This window comes from Heterodontus francisci, chromosome 33, assembly GCF_036365525.1.
Source record: "Heterodontus francisci isolate sHetFra1 chromosome 33, sHetFra1.hap1, whole genome shotgun sequence".
NCBI lineage: Eukaryota > Metazoa > Chordata > Chondrichthyes > Heterodontiformes > Heterodontidae > Heterodontus > Heterodontus francisci.
Window position 1 is genome coordinate 53030486 of NC_090403.1, and position 26941 is coordinate 53057426.

The 26941-nt window shown below is 44.2% G+C and overlaps 1 protein-coding gene across 2 annotated transcripts in view; it reads right to left on the reverse strand.

The window, feature by feature from the left end:
• Window positions 1–25946, reverse strand: part of socs7 (suppressor of cytokine signaling 7) — a 70981-nt gene extending 45035 nt beyond the window's left edge. The window contains exons 1-2 of one of the 2 annotated variants that reach the window (XM_068013578.1): window positions 24803–25946; window positions 214–278 (exon numbers count right to left, since the gene is read on the reverse strand). In XM_068013578.1, coding sequence (XP_067869679.1) covers window positions 214–278; window positions 24803–25782 — 1045 coding nt within the window. In that variant the 5' untranslated portion in view covers window positions 25783–25946. The remainder of the gene's footprint in view (window positions 1–213; window positions 279–24802) is intronic. The other variant, XM_068013577.1, reaches the window with a different exon arrangement.
• Between the last annotated feature and the right edge of the window lie 995 nt (window positions 25947–26941).

The following is a 26941-nucleotide window of genomic DNA, read 5'->3' on the forward strand; positions in this document are numbered from 1 at the left end:
TGCTAGGATAGTATATGCTTTGTCACTCAGTGGCAAAATAGCTCATCTCTGAATAGTGACAAGAATAGAGGGAGGAGGAGGCGGAGCAGGAGGAGGAGAAGGAGAAGGTGACAGAGCAGAAAACAGTGGACAAGGAGGAGAAGGAACAGTGGACAAGTACGAGAGAGGAGATAGTGACCGAAGTCTGTACAAAGTAAGTTGAAACCTCATTACCTGTGAAAGGTGATGCCAGAGACACTGGAGCGAAGGCACTTTGTGTCCGTGTCAGCCTGGGTTTGCTACAAAAGAAAAACAGATACAGAAACATCAGACAAGTGGGCGAAAAATCTGCAGAAACACACAACGAGATTTGTTAATAAGGAACATACACCCGCACTTGGTAAATCTGTCAAACACCCCCAGACTCAAAGGCTAACATCTTCTTGCTCAGCAGTTACCTACACTTTTAAATATTCACACTCTTGTCTCATTTCATAGCTTGTGGGCGGATTCTGTATCTTAAGAATAAATAAAGGGTTTGTGACAGGACCAAATTCTCAGAGGCCTAAAAGCAGGTTTCAACTCTCCAGTCGATTTGGCTGCACATTCTGCCTTTAGGACTTGACCGATTCTTCACCCTCCCGATCATTCACCCCTCAGTGGGAAGGTCTGAATCTGGAGCGCTGGCTGCTTCCAGCATGGTGAGCTCACTAGCACTTTCAGGGTTTGCTCTGGTACACAGCCAGCCCTGCCATATTCAATCAGTGAAGGAGTCACCGACACAATCCACAAAGAACGACACTCAATGGCTTTGTACTCAAATAAGATTCTCCCGGTTCCGACAACCTATTCCGAGTGTAATTTCCTGTTGGAAAATGAGTATTTGATGGAGCATCTAAGTTTAAAACAACCAGCAACATTATCGGTGAAATGAATTGAAGGACTTCACCCTCCCTATCCCACTGTCTGCTCACTGACAAGTGGCTCTCTTCCTTCACCCTCGTAACATCATTCCCGACACCCAACACACAGTGACTCAGTTACTGCAAGCTGCTGGGCCTATATGTTTATTCAGAGACCACAACGGTGATTAAGGAGCAATGGAAATTGAACATAGGCACTGTTGGTGATTGTGCTAATCGGATACACAGTAAACAAATATCTATCCAGTTTAACAGATATAAATTCTAACGAGGATAAAACTCCCCTGCAAGCATTTCTAGCAGTCACCACCCATGAAAAACATGAGGAACTCACCCAAACGACATTTGGTAAATACGCTGCAGAATCCCTTGCAGCAGCCCCTCACCCATAAACCAGCAGCTCCTCAGACCCCACCCGTAAACCAGCAGCCCCACCTGTAAACCAGCAGCTCCCCAGCCTCCACCCATAAACCAGCAGCCCCCCCACCTATAAACCAGCAGCTCCCCAGCCTCCATCCATAAACCAGCAGCCCCCCCCACCCATAAACCAGCAGCTCCCCAGCCTCCACCCATAAACCAGCAGCCTCCACCCATAATCCAGCAGCTCCCCAGCCTCTACCCGTAAACCAGCAGCCTCCACCCATAAACCAGCAGCCCCCACCCATAAACCAGCAGCTCCCCAGCCTCCACCCATAAACCAGCAGCTCCCCAGCCTCCACCCATAAACCAGCAGCCCCCACCCGTAAACCAGCAGCTCCCCAGCCTCCCCCCATAAACCAGCAGCCCCCACCCGTAAACCAGCAGCTCCCCAGCCTCCACCCATAAACCAGCAGCCCCCACCCGTAAACCAGCAGCCCCCCCAACTGTTAACCAGATTAACCAGTTGTTTATCACAGTGCCGCTTGTGGGACCTTGCTGTGTGCAAATTAGCTACTGCACGTTCCTACATAACAACAGAAACAAGTAAAAACAGAAAATGCTGGAAATACTCAGCAGGTCTGGCAGCATCTGCGGAGAGAGAAACAAGAGTTAATGTTTCAGTTCGATGACCTTTCATCGGTAGTTTGTTCTTGTAACACTGACTGAACCTCAAAAGTAAATCACTGGCTTTGAGGTGCTTTGGGTTTCCTAAGGATGGGAAAGCTGCTACATAAATGGATGTTCTTCGATTCTATGCCCCCAACTTCTTTCAGTAATTACAAGTTAGACCCCAGATATTGATGATGAGGAATTCACAGTGTTTAGATTGTAACAGCACGAGTACAGCATTAATTCCATGACCGCAAAATGTCCCCAACCCCAGCACCACAGACAGTTCCAGAACTACCTGCTCTTCACCCTCCAGATATAAAGGTCAGAGTTCATAGGAACGGAAGGAGGCCATTCTACCCATCCAACCTATTCTGCCATTCAAGTAGATCATGGCAGATCTGTATCTTAACTCCCTCTACCCACCTAGGTTTCATAACCCTTAATACCCTTACCCAACAAATATCTATCAATCCCATATTTTTGGAATTTTCAGCCTCAACAGGTTTCGATGTGTTGAAGTGCTTCCTGATGTCGCGCCTGGCTCTGATTTTAAGGTTATGCTCTCTTTTCTCCTCCCATTAAAGGAAACCGTTTCTCTCTACCTACCGAATCAATTCCATTAATGCTATTAACCTTTCTGAATACACCCTAGGCTTGGATGATCAATTGTTCTGCTGGGTATTTGCCACAGTTCAAATGAACATAACATGAAGATTTCATCCAGTCAATAACGCAGCTAATGAAATATTACTGATAATATTGAGATTTATTTTTACACTGATATTTTTAATATTAGATGAGATTTTAAATCGAAGCCCTGTCTGCCCTTTCAGGTGGTGCAAAAGATTCCACAGCACTATTTCGAAGAGCAGCCGGGGAGTTCTTAGCATCAGCCAATTGCTACTTCACCCACCTTCATCCTACTCGTCTCCACACTCAGTGGCAGTCTGCCCAATGGGGTTTGGCCATTTGCCTCGTTTTCTGAATATTAAAAATGACAGGCTATTGATGTTCACTGTGCTACTAAACCACACGTGCAGCACATTAACTGGCAGAATTTGGATAAACAATCTGTTGAGTCAGGAATGTACCTTAAACCTTTGAAGTCTGCAATTGAACTAATGCCAAAATAAAACATAGGAGTTCAATTTTCTTTACACGGAATTAGCAGCACAGAAACGGGTCCATGCCAGTGTTTATGCTCCATGAGCCTCCTTGCATCCTATTTCACCTCACCTGATCAGCATACCCTTTTATTCCTTTCTTCCTCATGTGTTTATCTAGCTCCCCATTAAATGCATCTCTGTTAGTCTCCTCAACCACTCCTCCTGGTAAAGGCCTGCTACCCGATCCGAACCCGACGGGACCCAATGACGTATCGGGTTCTGGTCGGGTTGGGTCGGGCCCGCCGTCAGGGTCCGGCTTTGGGGCTCGGCTCGGGTCGGGCCGGGCCGGGCCGGGCCGGGCACACACGATAAGTGCTCTGCTGGCAAGTACCGAAATGAAAAAAAAAACTTACTTGAGCTGGGAGTCCGGGATGGAACTGAGTCTGCTCAGTGAGTGAGTGATGTCACGATGACGTCATCACGTATGCGCTGCAGCTTCTTGCAGGTTCGGTGTCAGGAAGGTAAGTAAAGGGATGGTCGGGTCGGGCTCAGCTCGGGTCGGGTCGGGTCGGGGTCAGGCTTGGTTCGGGTCAGGCTCAGAGCAAAGTCGGAGGGACCCGGGCTGGGTCGGGCTCGGATCCACTGTGGTTTGGGCAGGTTCGGGTCGGATTCTTTTTCCCAGCCTGAGCAGGGCTTTACCTCCCAGTGGCAAGTTTCACATTCTCATCATTCTCTGGAGAAAGAATTTCCTCCTGAATTCCCTATTTGATTGATTAATGACCCTCACAAATGAAAGCATTTCTACTTCTCCCTCATCAGGGTCACTTACTTGTGTCAGTGTCAGCTGTAGCTTGGTGGGCAGCACTCTTGCCTCTTAACCAGAAGGTTATGGATTCAAATCCCATTCCAGAGTCTTAAGTACATAATCCAAGTACATGAAACACAAGAGGTACTGACTTGGCCTGTTGATGGTCAATGTGCTACTAGACCATAGGTGCAACACATTAACTGGCAGAATTTGGATAAACAATCTTCCCACTTGTCCAAGTATGTCCTGTCCACAAAAAGTAGGACAAATCCAACCTGGCCAATTACTGCCCCATCAGTCTACTCTCAATCATTAGCAGAGTGACTGAAGATATCGCTGACAGTGCTATCAACCACCACTTACACAGCAACAACCTGTTCACTGATGCTCAGTTTGGGTTTTGCCAGAGCCTCGCATGGTCAGAGAGGACAGGCTGGAGTCCTGTTCTCAGACCTCTGCTAATCTCAGCCGCTTGATCGTCACTAGGCAAGGAAGAGGGGCCCCAGCATGTCTCTCCCTCCACCTCTCCCTTGCCCTTCATGAGGACAGGGCCCAATCTCAATCCTTCTCCTTACATCTTCACTGAGCTGAAATATAAACTATTTGCATCATTTCCTCCTCTAACTCATTCTTCCAGGATCTCAAAACTGTAATTTCATACATCAGTCTTCACTTTCCTCTTAAAGCCCATGGGATCCTAAAGACAAACCTTGGCATCATTAACCACAACCTCCTGATTCAACTCCCCCTCTCTCCTATACTTTTCAACCGTGTTGGCCTGCACTATTGGCCGAGATGTTTCACCTAGTTTGGAAACAATGAACACTTCCCGGGATTGGCCCAGGGACACACAGCACTCCCTGAGACAGGCCAGGAGATAATGAACACTGCACTAATTCCAGTGATACGCTTGATAATTGCAAAGAAAGACGAGCTGGTATGAGAATCAGAATATGTGCTACACAGGATCATTAATTTATCATTTCAGCTGAGCCTGTTGCAACCATCGGTAACTGGGTAACACACTCGTCCCTATCAGAGATCCTCTACTGAAGGAATTAACTGGTTTACTACCCAAAGCACCACTATTAAAATTAAGTTTAGAAATAGCTCACCTGGAATTACTCTGCCTCATCCAGTGTACAAAGTGCTGTGATCTACAATCCCTCTGACACGGAGTCACATGCAGGCTGGATGATTCATGGAACTGATGAAAGCTCAGCACATTCAGCAGGGCTATAAATAATTTACAAACCAGCCAGTACAGCAAGTGTTGGTGCGTGTGCAGATCTCACACATCCTGTATATTCAGGGGCATCTGGGTGGTGGGAAGGAGATGGTGGTGGTGGAAGGAGTTCTTTCTGAAATATGGCTCCCTGTAACCACCCTTACAGTGTGCCCTCTCCTCCACTTGGGATTCAGTTACCACTGCTTATTACATAGAATACACAGCACAGAAACAGGCCATTCAGCCTAACCTGACCCATGCCAGCATTTATGCTCCACTTGAGCCTCCTCCTAACCCTCTTCATCTATCAGCATAACCCTCTAATACTTTCTCCCTCCTGTGTTTATCTAGCTTCCCCTTAAATGCATCGATGCTATTCAACGACTAGAAATCCTCCAATTGTAGAGCTGGCTTCTAAAGTACAGGTCCACAGAGAAGCAGACTTGGACACCTTATAATATCTATTCTCCTCGTCTTTTTAATGATCTGGATAAATCTCATCTCTGTTTTGCTTTCTCCATTGAAACTTATGCAAGCCCTCTTCAAAAAAATGTAACACACCAACACGTGCAGAATCATCCTTGTCTTTCTGAGAATGTCCTTTTGGAGGTCAGATACTTAGAACTGTTTCCTCCCACCACCAAAGACCTGCAGGTCGATAGGTAAATTGGCCGTTATAAATTGCCCCTAATATAGGTAGGTGTAGGGGAATATAGAGACAGGTGGAGATGTGGTAGGAATATGGGATTAGTGTAGGATTAGTATAAATGGGTGGTTGATGGTCGGCACAGACTTGGTGGGCCGAAGGGCCTGTTTCAGTGCTGTATCTCTAAATCAATAAACTGCTTGCAATATTCTACATGTGGGCTGACCAATAAACATTACACAAGGTTAAAACAACTGTTTTGGATTCAAGTTAAAAGGCCTCAGGATCTCAGGACTTGATCTGTTTTGTCTGATAACAAGTATCACATTGATTAGAAATTGCCAATGAAAGGTCATTAATTACAACTTTTCCCATCTGTCAATGGACATGTGTCCAGGTATTACCCCCAGCCCAGTGCCTCTGTGGCAGCTCCTACAGCCCAACTTTCAGTTCAGCACAGAGAGTAATCGTGTGCATAACCAACAAGTTTGTGAATCTTCTTGAACATGGTGAGGCCTGTAACAGTCAGCCTGCAGAAAATGAAGTAACCTGCATTTATATAGCACCTCATTCATCGCTCAACAACAACTCAAAATGCTCCATGTACAATGGGGGTAATTTTAACCCAACTCACGGGATTGGGCGGAACACCAGTTCTATCCCCTGTGCAATATTAATCTCCAGTGACTTCAGTGGAGGGTAAAATCAGACTGAGTGTAAAACTAGTGTTGCACCCGGTCCCGTCAATTTGACAATGGGCTGGTTAGATAAAAATGGCCTCCAATGAGTTACTTTGAAGCACATTTACTATTGTTACAGGGCAGTCATTTTGCACACAGCCAAGAGATGAATGCCCAATCTGTTTTTGGTTGAGGCAGAAATGTTGGCCAGGAAACCCAGCTGCTCTTCGAATGGTGCTATGGATCATGAGTGGACACCTGATTCATCAGGGTCTCAGTTTAACTTCTCAAAGAGAGCAGGACACTGGCATTAGAAAATTGGACATTTCAGTGCATACAAACCCACTGTCAAATCTGGACGCGCCGACATAATTCAACGTTTTAGGTTAAAAAATGTGGCTGCGTGGGTATCACTCTCCTCTCTCAATCAGAAGATCATGGGTTCAAGCCACTCCACAGACTTCCTCACCTAATCTAGGCTGACACCTCAGTGCAGTACCGAGGGACTGAAACGGAGGTCCCTGACTGCCAACTCAGAGGAACATAAAAACTCCCATGGCACCACTCAAAAAAAAAAAAAGCAGGAGGGTTCTCCTCATGTCTTGACCAACATCACTAAAAACAGCTGAATTAGTCATTTATCCAATTGCTGTTTGTGGGATATTGCCAAACACAAATAGGCTGCTGCCTTTTCCCATGTTAAAACAGCAACAACACTTCAAAAGTACTTAATTGGACGTGAAACTCACTGGGACATCCTGAGCTCATGAAAGGTGCTACATAAATGAAAATTCCTTCTTTTAAAACAATTATAACACATATAAAAGAAGGAAACAGACCACCAGAATGGGGAAAGGGGAGCACGATTCACTAACCCAAGGCCAATAAAGAACTAGAATAAAAGTAAAATACTCCAGATGCTGGAAATCTGAAATAGAAACAAAAAGTGCTGGAAATACTCAGCAGGTCTGGCAGCATCTGTGAAGAGAGAAGCAGAGTTAACGTTTCAGGTCTTTGACCTTTCATCAGAAACTCTGCCAGCAAAGAGCTTCCCTCTAAAACACGATAACAAATAACAAGCACAGAAAAGATTATGGCCGCTGGGTCAAAATCTGGGGATTTTTCTAACTAATACAATCAGTACATGGGCTACATCAGTTAAAGAAGATCCAGTGTTACCTACCCATGACAGTTAGGGATGGCCAGTAAAGGCAGCCTTGCCAGTGACAACCATATCCCGAGAATAAACTGTAATAAAATTACCTTGTCATTCATCACTGCATATAATTATAAATCTGAATTAACTCTGAGAGCAGATTTCTCATTAATTTTAAATTGCATTGAAAAAAATCCTTCCACTCCTGAGGTCAGAGAACTCCAATCAAAGCAAAATCCAAGCTATGGACAAATTTATTAACGAAAAGGTCCCAGTATGAATCCTGTCAGCAACCGAAAGGCTTCATTTCAGCAGCGAGTCTGGGAGCAAGTGTTGGCCATGCTGTGTTATTACTGATGTGCTGAGGGGACTAGACTGGTACTAGCAACAACCCTGAATATTGCTGCTGTTCACCAGAGTCCCCATGGACTCGACCCCCTTCTTCAACTCGTGCTGATAAATAAGGACGTAACCAGGTAATAAAATGTAATCTAACAGCTCGAAAACATCATCATGATACAGAAGCACTTCCCTCCCCCATCTGAAAACACCTGGTGACACAATGAAAATAAAAGAGACATATTTGCATTTATATTATTTGCCAATCTTCAAGGACATAAGAACAGGAGGCCATTCAGCCCATTCAGCCTGGTTTGTCATTTATTGAGATCATGGCTGATCTGTACCCTACCTCCATATTCCTTTACACTCCTGGATAGCAAAAAAAAACTATAGATCTCAGATTTTAAATGATTAATTGAGCTAGCGTCTACCGCCATTGTGGGAGAGAGTCCCACACTTCTCACACCATTTGTGCGAAGAAACATTTCCTAACTTCTCTCCTGAATAACCTGGCTCTGGTTTTAAGGTTTTGTCACCTTGTCCTAGAGTCCCCTACCAATGGAAAAAAGATTTCACTCTATCGAACCTACCAATTTCTTCCAAAAATCATAAAAACCTCGATCAACCTTTAACATTCTTCTCTCATTCCCCTCGAAACTGGTCGTTCCCTTGGGTTTGCCCAGATGCTCTCACTTTGGCAGCATAAGCTCTCGAGTCCCTGTGATATACTCAAAGTCCGCTTGCTTTAATGCTCAACAGAAGAGATTGTTTCTTGGATTCCATTTCTTCTGTGTGTGACCTTTAGTGCCCAGCTATTGGATTTGCATTATTTTAACAGAGTGATTAGCACAAAGTGCAAGATGGACCCATTAATGTATTAAATGCCCATTACACAACACTGGACATCTGTTAACCATTTACCACAAGAAGCATGGAATGAAAAAGGTCATTTGGCCCATCAAGCTCAAGTCCATGTAGAATCTACTCCACAGTGGACAATTATTTCCCCCATTTAACTGCCTGAGAATAAATTTTCCCACAAACACTCCCATTTCCCAAAAGACATCATGCCAAGTCCAGGAATCAGTAGTAGGATTCCTTCATTAGAGTCAGGTCATGGATTCAAACACCACTCCAGAGACTTAAGCATTTAATCTAGGCTGACATTTCAGTGCAGTACTGTGGGAGTGCTGCGCCGTCGAGGTGACGTTTCTCAAATGAGATGTTAAACTGAGGCCCCTTCTGCTTTCTTAGGTGGACGTAAAACATCCCACCGCACGATTTAAAGAACAGGGGCGTTCTCTCGGTGTTCTGGGAAAATATTTATCCCTCAGTTAATATTAATGCAGATTATCCAGCCTTTTGCCACATTGTTATTTTTGGAACCTTGCTGGCGCATACTGGCTGTCACGATTTTCCACAATCCAACTGTAACCACAGACATCAAAAATACTTGTCAATGAAGTGGGTTGGGATATCCCGAGGTCGTTAAAGGCACCAAATAAATGGGAGCTCTTTCTACCATTTATCTAGTTTCATAATTTCAATATTTTGTTCTCAATTCACTTGCTGCCTTACACACTTCAACAATAACTGCATTTAAATAGCACCTTAAACATCCCAAGGTGCTTCACAGGAGCATTAAATAAAATTTGCACTGAGCCCCTTAAGGAGATATTGGTGAACAAACAGAGGTAGGTTTTAAGGAGCATCTTAAAGGAGGAGAGAGAGGCAGAGAGAGGGAGGGATTTAGGGAGGTATAAAACTATCAATGGTTTGTTAATGAAGTTTTGTATCTGTACCCTCCCCTGGTCAGCGAACACCTGGTTATTCTAATATATCAATCCAAGTAATGTTTTTAAATGACAACGTAGTCTTTTTCGCACTGGCAGCAATATTGGGTGCAGTTTATCATAAAAGATAACAAGCCTTGCATTTATATAGTGCCTTTCATGACCTCAGGATTTCCCAAAGTGCTTTACAGTCCGTGAAGTACTTTTGAAAAATGGTTTCTGTTGTATCGTAGGAAATGTGGCTGTTACTTTGTGCACAGCCAGCTCCCATAAGTCTCTGGAGTGAGGCTTAAATCCACACCTGACTCAGAGCTGAGAGTGTGAACCATTGTACGAGAAGCAGGTCCCACAAACATTCCATTAGCCTGTGAATTTAGTAAGAAGCCTGCAACAGGTCACAGAGAACCCTGAGCTGCCTACAAGCCAGTGACGTTAATGAAAAGCCCTTTGCTTTTTCCGTGATTATTAGGGCACCACAGTTCCAGCGTTACTGCACTAATAATAATCATCAGACGCAATTATGATTCAGGCTAAGGGAAAAACTCAAAATCAGCCATTTCTGAAGCTAAAAATTACACAGCTTCAAAAACAAAAAGCCCTCAGCCCTTTCCTCAAGTAATTTCCTAGAGAATGCTATTTTACTGTTTCTCGGCTCTTCAATCTTCTAAATGTCTGCAAACATTTCAAAATCAGTCTGTGACACTTGCAGAACCATTCTAGAGTCTGGAGAAAGAAGGTGCTCATTTTGGAATCAGTAATCAATAAAATCACAAGTGGTTTCTTCTTGTTACTGTCCCTCTGCCTTCCCATATCCAATTCAGTTTAAAAAGAAGATTTTAATATGCAGGAACCGTGTTGTTATGGATTTGTTGGATATTCAGAGATTGCAGTCTCCGAGTCTCAAACTCGACCCTTGGTGCAATAGTGAATCCTTTCAGATCTCGCACCTAAATAAATTAAATAAATAAGCAAGCAAGCAATCAAACCAGCACCTGAAGATGGGTTGCTGTAACCGTGTTTAAAGCAGTTAGATTGACAACAGCTCTAATGCCTGGTTCAACTCAGACACAGATCCCTGCAATGTAACCTTATAACAAAGCTACTAGCTGATTCAGTCTGACAGCAAAGTGCGACACTGGCAACAAACTGGCAAATGGAAACAGAACCTTTAACTCTTTCATTGCTTAACTTTATTTTTGTTCTGGCACACCCAGTTCTCAAAAGACTTTGGCAAAAGTTAGTATCACGTCCAAGACAGATTACTGACCCGAGACCGACAAAGGTTTAAACTTCAACTGGCTAAAAGCGAGACTTGCAGTTTATACAGGACCTTTCACAACCTCAGGACTTCCCAAAGTGCTTCAAAACATAAGATCCCCTAGTCTTATATACACAAGATTAGATTTAACCTTGCATGATAGACGCTTTTGGTTTTTTTTATACTTATATATAGCTTGTAGATTTGCACTGCAGCGAGAAATAATGAAATGGTTGAAAGTTGTTAATTCCCAGATGCTTGAGGGTTTAAATGTGTCAGGGTATAATTTAGCTGGTGGTGCCGTTTAGATTCTGCTGAAAGTGCAGACGGTGTGAATTGTGCTCATTAACTTATTTTTGTGGCCACATTGTGAAGGCAGCCTCGAGAAGGAAGTGGGACAATGGAGCTCAGGATTATTAGTTACATCCCAAGTGGTAATCATGTTGGCATCTGATGTTTTGAAGGAAATATCCCATTTCTGGGGGCCTCGTTCACAATAACACTTAGCCTGCTATAATGAATCTCCAATGACAGTATTTGTGAAAGATCTCGGACATTCTTCAACAAGCTGGAGAGAGCGTCGTGATCGAAAGGATCGTGAACATCTCTACCCAGCAAAAAGAACAGGGTAATATTGTTTATTTCTCTGTTCTTTACTGCATTTGTCTGGAGGGCTCAGCACCACCTTCTCAAGGACAATTAGACATGAGCAACAAATGCCATCCTTGCCAGTGGCACATCCCAGGAATGAATAAAAAAAACTTGGCTGAAGACAATAGAGGATATGTTGCAACTATAATTGGTGTCAGATTTGAACAGCCAATGAAGTACCTTTTGATGTGTAGTCACCGCTGTTGTAATGTAGGAAACGTGGCAGCCAATTTGCACACAGCAAGATCCCACAAACAGCAATGCAATAGTGACTAGATAATCTGTTTTAGTGATGTTGGTTGAGGGATGAATATTGGCCAGGACACCAGGGAGAATTCCCCTGCTCTTCTTGGAAATTGTGTCCTGGGATCTTTATGATCCACCGTAGCTGGCAGATGAGGCCTTGATTTAACACCTCATCTGAAAAACATCACCTCTGACGTTGCAGCACTAGGGGTGTCAGCCTGGATTTTGTGCTCCAGTCTCTGGAGTGGGACTTGAACCCACAACCTCCGAATCAGAGGAGAGAGTGTTACCCACTGGGTGAAATGACTTCTGTGCCATTCCTTGACTGTTTGCACAGATACTCATTACCACACACGCACATGAGTAGACTGGTACTTGTGAGAATGACATGCATACTGATAAGCAGTAGTCTTGGAGATTGCGCACTATGTTGTGATGATGGAAAGATGTTTGCAGATACATTGCCCTCTAGACACCACCCCCCCCCCCCACCCCGATTCTCTCAAACCGTGAATGCCATCTTCTATCTACCTTCCCAGTGTCGACAGCCAAATGCTGCACCATGTGATAAAATTCTACATTGGAATAAATCAGTCTTCTCCGGAGACCAAAACAAACATTAAACTTTCCTTCCAGAGGACAGGGGACACATTCAAAACCATGTACTTAGAATTCCCAACGCACCACAGCCCCCAGAATGAGAAACAGAAAAGGCCGCAAATACATGGCAGGTCTATCAAATCTAGGAAAGAAAAGGACAGGTTAATATTGATTGCATACAGCTTGAGTGTAGGGGGGGGGGGGATTTTGATAGTGTAAATAGGAGAAACTTTCTATTTGGTAGGAGGGTCAGTAAAGCAAGAACACAGATTTATGATAATTGGCAAAAAAGCCAGGGGGGAGATGAGATTTGTTTTTTTTTTATAAACGCAGTGAGTTATGATGATCTGGAATTTACTGTAATGGGGAGGGGGAAAAGGTGAAGGGGTTAGAGGTGAAGGGGTAAGGGGAAACCTCTTTTTATAATGGCCCCATTTTCCAGTCCCCAGAACTTTATAATAAGTTGAGGAAGGATTAATGCACATGTTTTAAGAAAAATGTTTGACTTCCCCCAGTGGCTCCAGTTAAGGCAGTAAGTTTCTAAAGCCACACAGACCAGGAAGATCCCAAGTCTCCTGTTAGCATTGAGTTGATGGATCTTAGTGGACATGTTACAATGGGCCTCAATACTTGAAGGAGACACACTCGGCCCCACTACTCTCTACCAGTGTTTATAATTCACATGAGCCTCCTTCTACCCTATCAATTTCTATTCCCTTTGCCCTCATGTGTTTATCTTGCTTCCTCTTGGCATAGATGCATTTAAGAGGTTTCTCCTGAATTCCCTATTGGATTTATTAGTGACTATCTGATATCCATGGCTCCTAGTTTTGGACTCCCCCACAAGTGTATCTTTATGTCTACTTGATCAGAACCCCTTTGTAATTTTACAGACCACAATACCAGAAAGCCTGAACGGACATTAGGATCGTCTGGGATGCCTCACAGGCAAGTAGCCTGATTATAGGTTCAACGAGGAAGAAAGCATTGGAGACTGCACAAGTCCTTGGAATTGTGGCCCAGCAACAGTTAATACCGAGAAAATTGGGAAAGGGAGAAATAAAAGGCTCATATTGGAAAATAAAAAATTACCATGCGACAGGGGTATGGTTAATTTCTTGCTCAACTCTAAGATAGTGTGTCAATAAAGTTCCTCAGAGACGAGCACTGCAAGGCATACACTTGTCCCAATTAAATTTTACTTATCCCAGTAGTGATGCAAATGTCAAATGCAGAGACTCTGCAGGTATTTACAATTAACTCAAGCCTGCCTTCTGAAATCTCCAAACAAGCTTTCGCCACGGCAGGTAGCTGTCATTAGAGTAGTTGTGTTGTCTGCAATCCACTACAATTCCCACAGGTATATGGCCCATGTATTTTAGGCTAAATTGAGTGACACCAGTATCCCTGGCCAGAATAGAGATAATTGGATAATTTCCCCTGTCAATTGTGCCTGAAGACTGCACTGCACTAAGTGGCAGGCATTGATTTTGCACACATCATTTGTACATAACTGTTGTCCACTCGCTGAATTTTGCTGGAAAAATCAACCTGCTTTTATTGGAAGATGTTGTTGTAGCTTTGATTATGGAGGTTTGTTTGCTGTGGTTTGTGGAAACATTTTTTTAAATAGACTCTGTAGATTGTTAGCTGTAGTGCACTGTCTAAATAGACTCTACTCTCTGCGAGTACAGTCATGAGTTCTGCCTGCCTCCAATTCTTGACACCACCACCTGCAAGTTTCCCCCTCCAACCCGCACAACATCCTGACTTGGAACTAAATCGCCGTTCCTTCACTGTCGCTGGAGCAAAATCCTGGAATTCCCTTCCTAACAGCACAGTGGGTGTACCTACCCCACATGGACTGCAGCGGTTCAAGAAGGCAGCTCACTACCGCCTTCTCAAGGGCAATTAGAGATGGGCAATAAATGCTGGCCTTGCCAATGATGCCCACATCCCATTAATGAATTAAAAACAACTTGATACTGCTCTTCATTATGGGCCTCATCCATTGATCTAGATTTCTCAGTGGGAAAAAAATTAACATTATGTTACTGGAGTGACTACAATCCCTGCTTCCTCGATGTGTTATATAATGTAAGATTTTATTCCACTGATAATATACCTGGTTATGTGGCTGATGTGCCCCAGTATATAACATTGAATAGGGGTAAATGCTCTGATTAAATTGCTAAAATTGATATTTGGATCTACATTTGGAGAGAGTGACACTGGTGAATTGGAATGTGGTGTGGCATTGAGGTCTCTGTTTAATCTTTACACTCTCTCTGAAACAAGTTTTGAAACTGGTTAATAAGAAAAAGCAACAAATGCTGGAAAAGACACAGCAGGCCAGCCAGCATCTATAAAGACAAAAGATGGATTCACATTCTGGGGAGCATACCTGAAACTTCAAAGCAGCTCTGGTAGGTTTGCAACTGAAGCTTTGACCCCGTCTTTTCTCTCTATGCACACAGATTGATCTGCTGTGTACTTTAAACAATTCCTATTTTTAATTCTGAACATTGTACTAAGGAATGTGAAGTGAAGCAGCAATACCATTCCAGGAGTTTGGAAATATTATGGAATCCCGCAGCAGAGAAGGATGCCATTCAGCCCATCATACCTGTGCTAGCTCCTTCGAGAGCCATCCTGTTAGTCCCACTCCCCTGCTTCCCCGTAGCCTTGCAAAATTTTCCTTTTCAAGTATATATCCTACTTAGTATTGAATCTGTTTCCATCACCCTTTCAGGCAGTGCATTCCAAATCTTAGGAATTCGCTGTGTTAAATCATTTCCTCTCACTGTTTTTTGCCAATTTTTAAAAATTTGTTGATGATGTAGGTGTCGCTGGTTAGGCCAGCATTTATTACCCTTCAGAAGTGGTGGTGAGCTGCCTTGTTGAACCACTGCAGTCCTTGAGGTGTAGGTACACCCACAGTGCTATTAGGAAGGGAGTTCCAGGATTTTGACCCAGCAACAGTGAAGGAATGGCGATATAGTTCCAAGTCAGGATGGCATGTGGCTTGGAGGGGAACTTGCAGGTGGTGGTGTTCCCAGGCATCTGCTGCCCTTGTTCTTCTGGGTGGTAGAGTCACGGGTTTGGAAAGTGCTGTCTAAGGAGCCTTGGTGTGTTGCTGCAGTGCATCTTGTAGATGGTACACACTGCTGCCACTTTGCATCGGTGGTGGAGGGAGTGAATGTTTAAGACATGGGGTGCCAGTCAAGCGGGCTGCTTTATCCTGGATGGTGTTGAGCTTCTTGAGTGTTGCTGGAACTGCACCCATCCAGTCAAGTGGAGAGTATTCCATCACACTTACTTGTGCATTTGGACAAATTTCCCATAATTATCTTCCCCCAAATTGGCCTGGGTTTTTCATCTGGTTTCTTACCTCTCCCAGGATGTCACATGGTTTCATTAGGGTGCAGAGTATATATATTGTGGTGCACAAGGTTTCATAAATTGCTTGGGACAGGCTGAAAGGAACAGAGGGTCACTTCATGCCTGTTACTGTACAAATTTGTAAGTTACATACAAACATACAACCCTTCGAGCCTGCTCCGCCATTCAGTAAGTTCATGGCTGAACTGATTACTCCACATTCTTCCTGCCAAAATGGACAATATCACATTTTCCCACATTATACTCCATTTGCCAGATCTTTGCCCACTCACTTAACCTATCTATATCCCTTTGTAGCCTCCTTATGTCCTCTTCACAAGTTACTTTCCGACCTATCTTTGTGTCATCAGCAAATTTAGCAACCGTACCTTCGGTCCCTTCATCCAAGTCATTTATATAAATTGTAAAAAGTTGAAGCCCCAGCACTGATCCCTGTGGTACACCACTCATTACATCTGGCCAACCAGAAAATTACCCATTTATGCCTACACTCTGTTTCCTGTTAGCTAGCCAATCTTCTATTCATGCCAATATGTTACCCCCTACACCATGAGCTTTTATTTTTTGCAATAACCTTTGATGTGGCACCTTATCAAATGCCTTCTGGAAATCTAAGTACAATACATCCACCAGTTCCCCTTTATCCAAAACACATGTCATTTCCTCGAAGAACTCCAATAAATTGGTTAAACATGATTTCCCTTTCACACTCTGCCTGATTACCTTGAATTTTTCTAAATGCCCTGCTATAATGTCTTTAATAATAGTTTCTAACATTTTCCCTTTGACAGATATTAAGCTAACTGTCCTGTAGTTTCCTGCTTTCTATCTCCCTCCCTTTTCGAATAAAGGAGTGACATTCGCTATTTTCCAATCTAATGGAGCCTTCCTCGAAGCTAGGGAATTTTGGAAAATCAAAACCAACGCATCAACTATCTCACTCGCCACTTCTTTTAAGACCCTCGGATGCAGTCCATCAGGACCCGAGGATTTGTCAGCCCGCAGCTCCAACAATTTGCTCAGTACCACATCCCTGGTGATTGTCATTTTCTTGAGTTCCTCCCTCCCTCCCATTTCCTGATTTACATCTATTTCTAAATTCTTACTGGCGACAAATGATCCACTCCATAATCAACTCGATTTGATCCAGATTGAGCTCCTGTGTAATTACATAGGAGAAGGTTTTTTTTTCCAATTCACTCAACTTTACCCCGAATTAAACAATAATAAGCTGCAACAAATGAACATCCAAGGTGACTGCTTCCTCTCCAATTAATATCTTCTGACAGGCCCGGAAGGATCAAAGGACCAGAGTTTATTATTTTGCAAAAGAAATTTTTAAAAAATCACTGCCTATTTATAAATGCTCGTTGTAAAATTCAGCCTTTCGAAGCTGCTTAGAATCAGAGAATGATACATCACAGATGGAGGCCATTCAACCCTTCATGCCTGTGCTAGCTCGTTGAAAGAACTATCCACTCAGGCCCACTCTTCCTGTTTCCCCATAGCCCTGCAAATTTCTCCCCTTCAAGTATTTACCCCATTCCCTTTTGAAAGTTACTATGGAATCTTCACCACCTACTGATGTGGTGCATTCCAGATCACCGTATCTCATATATATATATATATATATATATATATATATATATAAAAAATTACCCCCCTGGTTCTTTTATCAATTAACTTATCTGAGGAAACTGCCTGCCAGCTGGCTATCCCTCCTTTACTCCAATTTACAGTTCTATATCACAGCAACTTTATAATCCGCAGAGGCACATCTGTAATAATAGTAATGAATTGGTTTCTGTCATGCTGAGAACTTAGTTGACAGTGGCAACCATTAGTTTGGCTTTAAAAGCAAAATAAAAAAATCAGAACACACAGCAAATGTACAGTAGATCAGTCAGTCTCCAAAAGAGAAAAGACGATTAACAATATGGATGGGTCCCTTCATCAGACAGGACGAGTGCTCCTGCCAAATTGTCAGCCTACTCTTCCTATTTCAGGCACTGGCTGAGCTGTTTGGTGTTTCCAGTTCTATTTCCTTTCTGCTTAGCTCCGCCTGACTTGCAATTTCCTTTCCTGCTGCGGGAATCGCTGCGCTCGGCCATAAGATACAATCACAGATTTAAATAAAAAGTGGCAAATTAAAAGCAAACAGTCCTGGAACTTGCGTTTATGTAGAACCTTTCACGACCTCAAGACTTTCCAAAGCACGTCACAGCCACTGAAGTATTTTTGAAGCGTAGTCACTATTGTAATGTAGGAAATGCGGCAGCCAACCTTTGCACAGCAAGCTCCCACAAACAGAAATGTAATAATGACCATGTGGTATGTTTTACTCTGTTAAAGATGCTATAGGAATGAAAGTTGTTGTTGATAAACAATAAGACAAAGTAACATAGCCAGTCTTAGCCAGTAGATCACCCATTGGTCCATTTAGCCCACCCATCCAAAAAATGTTGCCAAAGCTTTCTACTCTTTGGCATCCTTAACTTGTCGCTGAGTTCTTGAATCCTGTGGTGAAGGGAGGAACAACAACAACTTGCATTTATATAGCACCTCCGATGTATTAAAATGTCCCAAGGTGTTTCACAGGAGTAAAATTGGCATCAATCCAAAGGAGGAGAGAATAGGACAGGTGACCAAATGCTTGGTCAAAAGAGGTCAGTTTTAAGTGGAGTCTTAAAGGACAAGAGTGAGGCACAGAGGTTTGGGGAAGGTCCTCCAGAGCTTACAGACTAGACAGCTGATGGTACAGTTGCCAAAGGTGGAGCGACAGAAGGGGAGGATGCTCGAGAGGCCAGAGCCACTGATTTCTCAGCATGTTGTAGGGCTGGAGGAGGCTACAGAGAAAGGGTAAGTGAAGCCTTGGATACATTGGATGATAAATTTTAAATCTGAGGCTTTGCTGGACTGCGAACCAATGCAGGTCAATGAGCACAGGCATTATGGGTGAATGGGACTCAGTGCCAGTTAGAATCCAGGCAGAAGAGTTTTGGAAGAGCTCAAGCTTAGAGGTTTGAGGACGGGATCAAAATTTTCCATTGTATAAAATGCCTCTCTGTTGAGACTCGATCCTCATCCTCTTTCCCCATTCCAAAATGCCCCAATGTGAACCATCATTCCTCATGACTCAGCCCCATGACACCTCTTCTGGACTCCCTCTAATAATTATTTTGTCATACTAGGACCAAAGAAAACCCAGTGCTCCATATACCGCCTTATCAAGCCGGATTTAAAGTCAAAATCACCTCCTTCGACATATAATTCACAACACTAGCAATGCATCTTTTCTCAAACATTTGTGAACATGGAACCAATGGGTTTGATGCCCTAACAAACATAATGCCCAATTCTCTTTGATAGTCCACTAGCTGAAGCTCAACCCAATTTTAATATCTAATACATTTTGTTATCTTTCTCACCTTAACTCATGACTTTACAATAGTCCATGTTGCCTGGATGGGTGCAGCTCCAACAACACTCAAGAAGCTCAATACCATCCAGGGCAAAGCAGACCGCTTGATTGGCACCCCATCCACAAACATTCACTCCCTCCACCACCGATGCACAGGGGCAGCAGTGTGTACCATCTACAAGATGCACCAAAGCTCCTTAAACAGCACCTTCCAAACCCGCGACCTCTACCACCTAGAAGGACAAGGGCAGCTGATGCATGGGAACACCACCACCTGCAAGTTCCCCTCCAAGTCACACACCATCCTGACTTGGAACTATATCGCTGTTCCTTCATTGTCGCTGGGTCAAAATCCTGGAACTCCCTTCCTAACAGCACTGTGGGTGTACCTACCCCACATGGACTGCAGCAGTTCAAGAAGGCAGCTCATCACCACCTTCTTGAGGGCAATTAGGGATGGGCACTAAATGCTGGCCTAGCCAGCGATGCCCATATCCCATGAACGAATAATTTAAAAATTTCCATCTACCCACTGACCCAGCCTGTCCAGATTCCTTTGGATCATCGCACACTGGCCACTGCGGCTAAGTTTAGTGACATCTGGAAACATAGGCTCCTCGGACAACATGCACATTTCTGTAATAAAAACAGAAAGTGCTGGGAATACACAGCAGGTCAGACAGCATCTGTGGAAAGAGAAGCACAGTTAACGTTTCAGGTCTGTGACCTTTGATCAGAACTGGCAAAGGTTGTGCACATTTCTGTAACATTCACTTTCATGCCATCTCAGTATTTTATGAACCATTTGCCTCCTCTCCTGACTCTTGCTTTGATACAGTTGCACAGTTGCTAACCAGTAGCTCGCCCTATAGCTGTGATTCTTATCAGACTGTGTAGTGAATGCTGGCAGTGCAAACCTGGGACTATTCTATGTAATTCAGTACTGCACCAGGCAGTACAACTGCCTATTAAAGGTATTGGGGTGCCAGCAAATGTGGGTTCATTAAAGCTTACCATTTGTGTCAAGTTTGAGACTCGGTCATATCACACCAGCAACGAGGAAGTGGGGCCTTACCAAATTATTTTGCCACGGCTTATGTCCCCCACTTCTCCTTCCCTCCTTAAAAATCACAGAATTGCCACGAATATCCCCCCCCCTGCTACTTGATTTCACCTCTGTACCACAATAATCATTGTCTTGATAATAAGCACCCTGCACTATTTCAAACCATTACCTCCATCTTCAAAGTCACAGAATCACACAGCACAGAAGACTGCCATTCGGCCAGTGTCTGAGCCCAAGACACAAGAGTGGGCCAGTCAGCCCCTTGCGCTGGTTCCGACGTTCAGTGAGATCATGACTGATCGGCAATCTAACTCCATATATGCATAAATACTTCCTTAACTCAGAATCCCTTCTGTCCATGGAGTTAACAGAGGTCTGAATTTTGTTCTACTTTCACATACTAGCTCCGCTGTCGTGTTGGATGCTGCCTCCCACAGCCAATTTGCATTAGAATTTTGTTAAACCGAATGGATGGTGAGGAAAAGAGCATGAAAGTCGAAAGGTCGGGCAGGATTCAGCAAGGCAGCTCTCCGAAGGATTTGGGCCAACTTGAACCGATTTGAACAGAGCCTCAGTTTATCGCTGCAGAGCTGCGTCAATGACACCTCTCTCTCCATTACCATCTTTCTCAACTTAATATCAATATCACTGCAGTCAATGCTCTGCCAAACTTTCCCTGCTTATCCCTCCCAAACTCCAAATATCACATCCTACAACACTCCTCCTAACCTTCCATGAACCCTCACTATGTCGAGCTCATTAAATCACCTCCTGCTCTTAACTGGCTCTTTTCCAGAATCTCAAAATGTCAACTCATAACTTCACTCCCTCCTTCATCCCAGGTGTTTTTTTTTAAATCCATGTTTGGCGTCACTAACTAGTACAGTTTATCTTTGCGTCTCTCCTGCGCTTTTCCATGCTGCTGGGCCCCTGCTTCGTGGGCCTCGGCTCCTCAATTTCACAATCTCCCCCCAAAATATATAAGACCGAGACTGGTTCGTACCTCAACGAAAGTGAACAGTCATTCCGAAATTTCCCTTTTTTAAAATAAGCATTTTTCTGTAATATATAAAACAATCTAGCATAGAACAGTACTTCCTATAATTGTCATAGGAACTTCCTGTAATACTTTTCCCAACAGACTTTGGCAATAAAATCTCAATTATTTTAAAACATTCTCTGACTCACTGTGAGCTATAGTACTGGTGCTATATTCAAAACAGGTCATCAATCCAGACGTCATATACTTTGTCTAATGCAAATTTCTATATCACACTTAATGAAGCCAGAATATCTACAGCTTCCTAAATTGATTTTCCCACAAACAAAGCCAAGATTCTGATCTACAGCTTGGCCTTTAATTAGAGTCATAGAGAGATACAGCACCGAAACAGGCCCTTCAGCCCACCATCAGCCACCCATTTATACTAATCCTACATTAATCCCATTTTCCCTCTCACATCCTCACCTTCCCTCAATTCTCCTACCACCTACCTACATTAGGGGCAATTTTTTAATGATAGCCAATTTACCTACCAACCTGCAAGTCTTTGGCATGTGAGAGGAAACCGGAGCACCCGGTGGAAACCCACGTGGTCACAGGGAGAACTTGCAAACTCCACACAGACAGTACCCAGAACCGAACCCGGGTCACTGGAGTTGTGAGGTTGCGGTGCTAACCACTGTGCCGCCCTAACTGACCTAATCTTTCGCTTTAAGAGTGAAGAGCAATTTGACTTTGTTGCCTTAAAGGGATACACACCTACACTTTAGCAGCATTATGTTGACATGGTGTAATGTCCTTAATGAAGTGACCTGCTGATTTACTGCAAGGTCAACCATTCACATATTAATTTAAAAATCCCATACAATGCAGCTGCAAACACTTCTCAACTCTTTTGTTGTAATTAAACAGCTGTTCCATGACTACCAGTAAAATACAAACTCATGGACAGACCAAATATACCACATTTATTATATTTCCTTGTGTTATTCAATTGTTGTATCAATCTTGCATTATATTATACATTACTCTCTAAGGAACAAACTATGACAATAGTTATGTTACAGATTAAGAAAGCTCTCATTTTGATACCCACTGGTGAAGTTAGCTCCTCTCAGGAATGGTGGCAGTATTGGCTGCTACAATTGTTCTGAGCATCCTTAGACTAATGAACAGGAAAGTCAGCTAGTGATCCCAGCTGTGAAGTGAGAAGTGTGTAGACTGCAAGTAAGTATGTTTTCAGGCTCGACTGCAATTTATCCAGTTGTTCAACCATTAAATAGCAGCATGGCTCTGACCATGCAGGTTAAGTATGACCAGTTCAGCGTGGGCCATTGCCATCTACAGAATCAAACCACAGGGTACTGTAGCCTTGCGGTTGTGGTACTGGATGAGCAACACAGCAACTATGAGTTCAAATCCCACCACGCCAACTGTTTAAAATGAAGTCTTGGGATGTAGACATCACTGACAATTATTGCCCATCCCCAGTGCCCTTGAGAAGGTGGTGGTCTTTCTAGCAGTTTGGCTTACTAGGCCACTTCAGGGGCAGTTAAGAGTCAACCACATTGGTATAGGACTGGAATCACATCCAGATTAGACCGGGTAAGATACAACAGGTTTCCTTCCCTAAAGAACATTAGCGAGCCAATTAGATTTGGTTTCCTTCTCTAAAGAACATCAGGTGAGCCAATTAGATTGCCGCAACACAAATCAACAGCTTCAGGGTCACTTTTACTGATGATACTAGGTCTTCAAAAATGTTACAATTTCCAGATTTTTTATTTGAAATTGAATTTAGTAAATCCTATTCTGGCAAGTTGTGAAAGTGAATTCTATGAACCTGCTCTTTTGTGAGCTGACACTGCGAAGACTGAGCACAAAAGCTGCTGTAAAAATTTCAACAGCGATAACTAATGTCTTCCAGGAAAAGCAACCAGGCCACCTCGGTTACTTGGGTCTATGACACCAGTCCCACACCATGAGGTTTGACTATTAGAACAAAAATAGTAGCTCAGCATGACTCACTACTTTCAGGAGAAAATTGGCAGGGGAAGCAGGGGTGATTGGGAGTGGGGGTGGGAATTGTGGGGGGGGGGCAGTTCTCAAATTATATTTCTTCCTGCATTATTAGGCTGGGCAAGATGTTGAGAAGATTGACAGTGGGTCCATTTAATATACACGAATCTCTTTTGATCGCTCCCCTCTGATAACTGACATTACTGTCTTGTTATGTCAGCTGCAATGCATTCTTGGGCTAGTGTATAAAAGCAGTTGAACTCAACCCAAGAGCTTGGGAAGATTCTGTGACATTCCTGCACCTGAACTAGGAGGGAGCACACACCAACAAGCCATCATTACATTACTGCTGTGCCACTGGATATATTATACAATCATTAAATGAGACAGCACAGAAGGAGGCCATTAGCCCATTGTACCTGTGCTGGCTCTTTGGTAGAGCTCAATTAACTCCACTCCCCTCTGCTTTCCCGGTTGCTCTGTATTTTTTTTTCCTTTCAAGTATTTGTCCAATTCTCTTTTGAAGGTAACTGAATCTGCTTCTATCACCTTTCAGGCAAGTTCATTCCAGATCATAACAACTCTGTAAAAATATATGTTTCCTCATGTCACCTCTGGTTCTTTTAATAACCTTACATCAGTGTCCTCTGCTTACCAACCCTTCTGCTGTTGGAAACAATTTCTTCTTAATTACTCTGTCAAAACCATTCATAATTTTAAACAAATTTAGGGCATTGCTACTACTCCACTAAAGAAAAAATCCAATGTTAAGACAATACACATTAATGTCATGTCACACTTTTTTTTTTAAAGTGACTTCTTAATTCAAATTGCTCCCACCAGTGATGTATCTGTAACTGCTGAAACTTCAGCCTACAGTTATATAGCTCAAAGAGCTCTGTCCATAAACACAATTTGAAAAAGACTTGCATTGATATAGTGCTCCTCACAACTGGAGGTCTCAAAGTGCTTTACAGCCAATAAAGTACTTTTGAAGTGTAGTCACTGTTGTAAGGTAGGAAACCGCAGCCAATTTGCGCACAGCAAGCTCCCACAAACAACAACACAATTAAAAGCAGATTATCCGGTTACTATGATATTGATTCCAGGTATAAATATTAGCCAGGACACTGGAGGAGAACTTCCCTGCTCTCATTCAAAACAGTGCCATGGGCTCTTTCACATCCACCCGAGCCAGCAGCTGGGACCTCGGTTTACCGTCTCATCCGACAGTGCAACACTCCCTCAGTACTGCTCTGGAGTGTCAGCCTAGATTTAAACCCATGATTATCCTGCTGGCTGTTTCTCACCTGGACAGCATTTGAATTTCACCCACCTATCAGTGCGCTTTACTGATAAAATGTTGCATTCTGCTGCAACATGATAACTTAAAGCCCCCCCCCAGAACAGCTGAGACAGACACACAGGAATAAGGACTGATACCTTCTCATGTCATATCCCTGCTGCAGTTTGGAGAGATGTAAGCATCCAGCCGGTGTCTCCAGCTCCATTGAATGCCGTTTCGCTGCAGGGTCTCCGCTGCCGCCGTTGTAGCTTTTAGTTCGGAAGAGTTTACTGAGGCGGATTTTCAGCGAACTCTTGCGGGATTTTGCGGGCAGGCGGTACAGCAGCTTGTCCTCGCCGTCTCTCAGGGAGGTGCTTGGGGAGCTGCAGCACCGGGCCAGCCGCACCTTGGTCTCCTGCTGCAGCCGGGGGCAGTGTGTGTTGCTGCCTGTCCCCGGGGGCCTGCTGTCCTGCTCCGGGAGGAGCTGCGGGGTTCTCGCCGCTGCCGGCGGCGGCTCCGGCTCACAAGCGCCGATGTCCAGGCCGCCCACCCCGGGCTCGATCCCCTCCAGCACCAGCACCGCGTCGCTCGTCTCGGTCGGTTCCTCGGCCGCGGAGCGGGGGCTGTGGCCCGAGGCTCCCAGTGCCGAGCACTCACAGCCCGGTGGCCCGGGCCACTCTCCCCCGCCTCCTGCCACCGAGAAGCCGCCAAAGTCCCGGGCCAGGTCGAAGACCCGCTCCTCCTGCCGGGGGCAGCAGCCCGGCGAGCGGGGGGGAGACGGGCCCGGCTTCACCCGGGGGAAGCTGAGCCGGAGCCGGCCCGGCTCCACATTGTCCCCGGTGCCGTCCCCGGGGCCGCTGCCGGTTCCCGGGGCCGCTCCGTCCTCCGCTTGCACCAGGTTGCGGAAAACCATCAGCTGCGGCCGCGATCCTTTTGTTCCCGGGAAGTCGAAATGTTGCAGTTTGCAGGCGGCATCTTGTAACAATGTAACCGGGCGGCGGCTCCCGTCCGAGGGCAGCGGCTTCACCCCGATCCCGGTCCTGATCCCGGTCCTGATCCCGGAGCCGCCGCTCGCCTCCAAATCCGGAGCAACAACATGAAGCAGAACAAAATCGGACGCAGCCTGCGGATTCATCATTGCAAGACCGGTGCACGTTGGGTGTGTGTGTGTGTTTTGCAGCTGAATTATTATTATTGCATTAACTGTTTATCCGCCTTCCAGTTACTGCTGTTCCACCTCCCGATCCCTCACTCACTCCCCTTTCCTCCATCTATCACTTTGCAACAATTCCCCACCCCACCCAAAGACCCCCCTCTCCAGGGCGGCTGCTTCTCACTTCAATCTGCTCGCATTTTGCAACAACAACAACAACACAAACCAAAGCAAAATCTTCATCAAATACACCAGGTTGTCTGTCTGTGTGTGTCTTAAAGCCACACCCGCTAATACTTCCGCAAATTTAATGCAATCTCCTCCCCATCCGACATTGCAAAGGTCAGAGCCCCCGACTCATTTCCAAAAAATATCACAGGCAGATTCACAAACCACCAGCTTCTGAAATGAATAGAGATATTTTTAACAAAATTACACCGATCACTGATAAATAATACTGCATGCCCCGAAGATATTAGGTGCTCCTAACTAACATGAAACGGATTTCCGGCTGAGATGAAAGGTCATATTTAAAACTTCTGCATTTTATCTACTGGCACAGGATTTTAACTCCTCTGTTGGATATTAGGCGCGCAAATAATTCCCTTAAAACATCCATTTAAGCATAATGAACGAGACACACAAATGTGTCATGGGAATACTGGGTGTTGTATATAAATAGTTGTACACCTTTTTAATATTCTCTTTATATGTAATTTTATTGTATATTTTAACTCTTACACATTCAGAATTTTAAAAGCCGTTCTATGAATGGCACAGGCAAGACAGTCAGCTCTGGCATCTGAACTTGAATCCAGCACAGTGATGGGAGGGGAATCTCAGCCTACTGGCTATCAGGGGACCACTTCCAATGGCTTCAGCCAGTCAAAATCCAATACTTGCCGAGTGGTCAGGAGACCAAAGCATAAAACTGGCACCAAGTTGTCTGATGTACTCGGGATGGATGTTGTGGAGAATGCTGCAGTAGAGGGTGCTATACTGACATTGGAATTAAAGGCACATTGTCAGAAAGCAGAGGGAGCTTTACTCTGCAAAGAAAAACATCAAACTTATATTTATATAATGCCTTATGTCGTGAACATCCCAAGGTGCTTCACAGGAACGTTAGCAAACAAAATTGGAC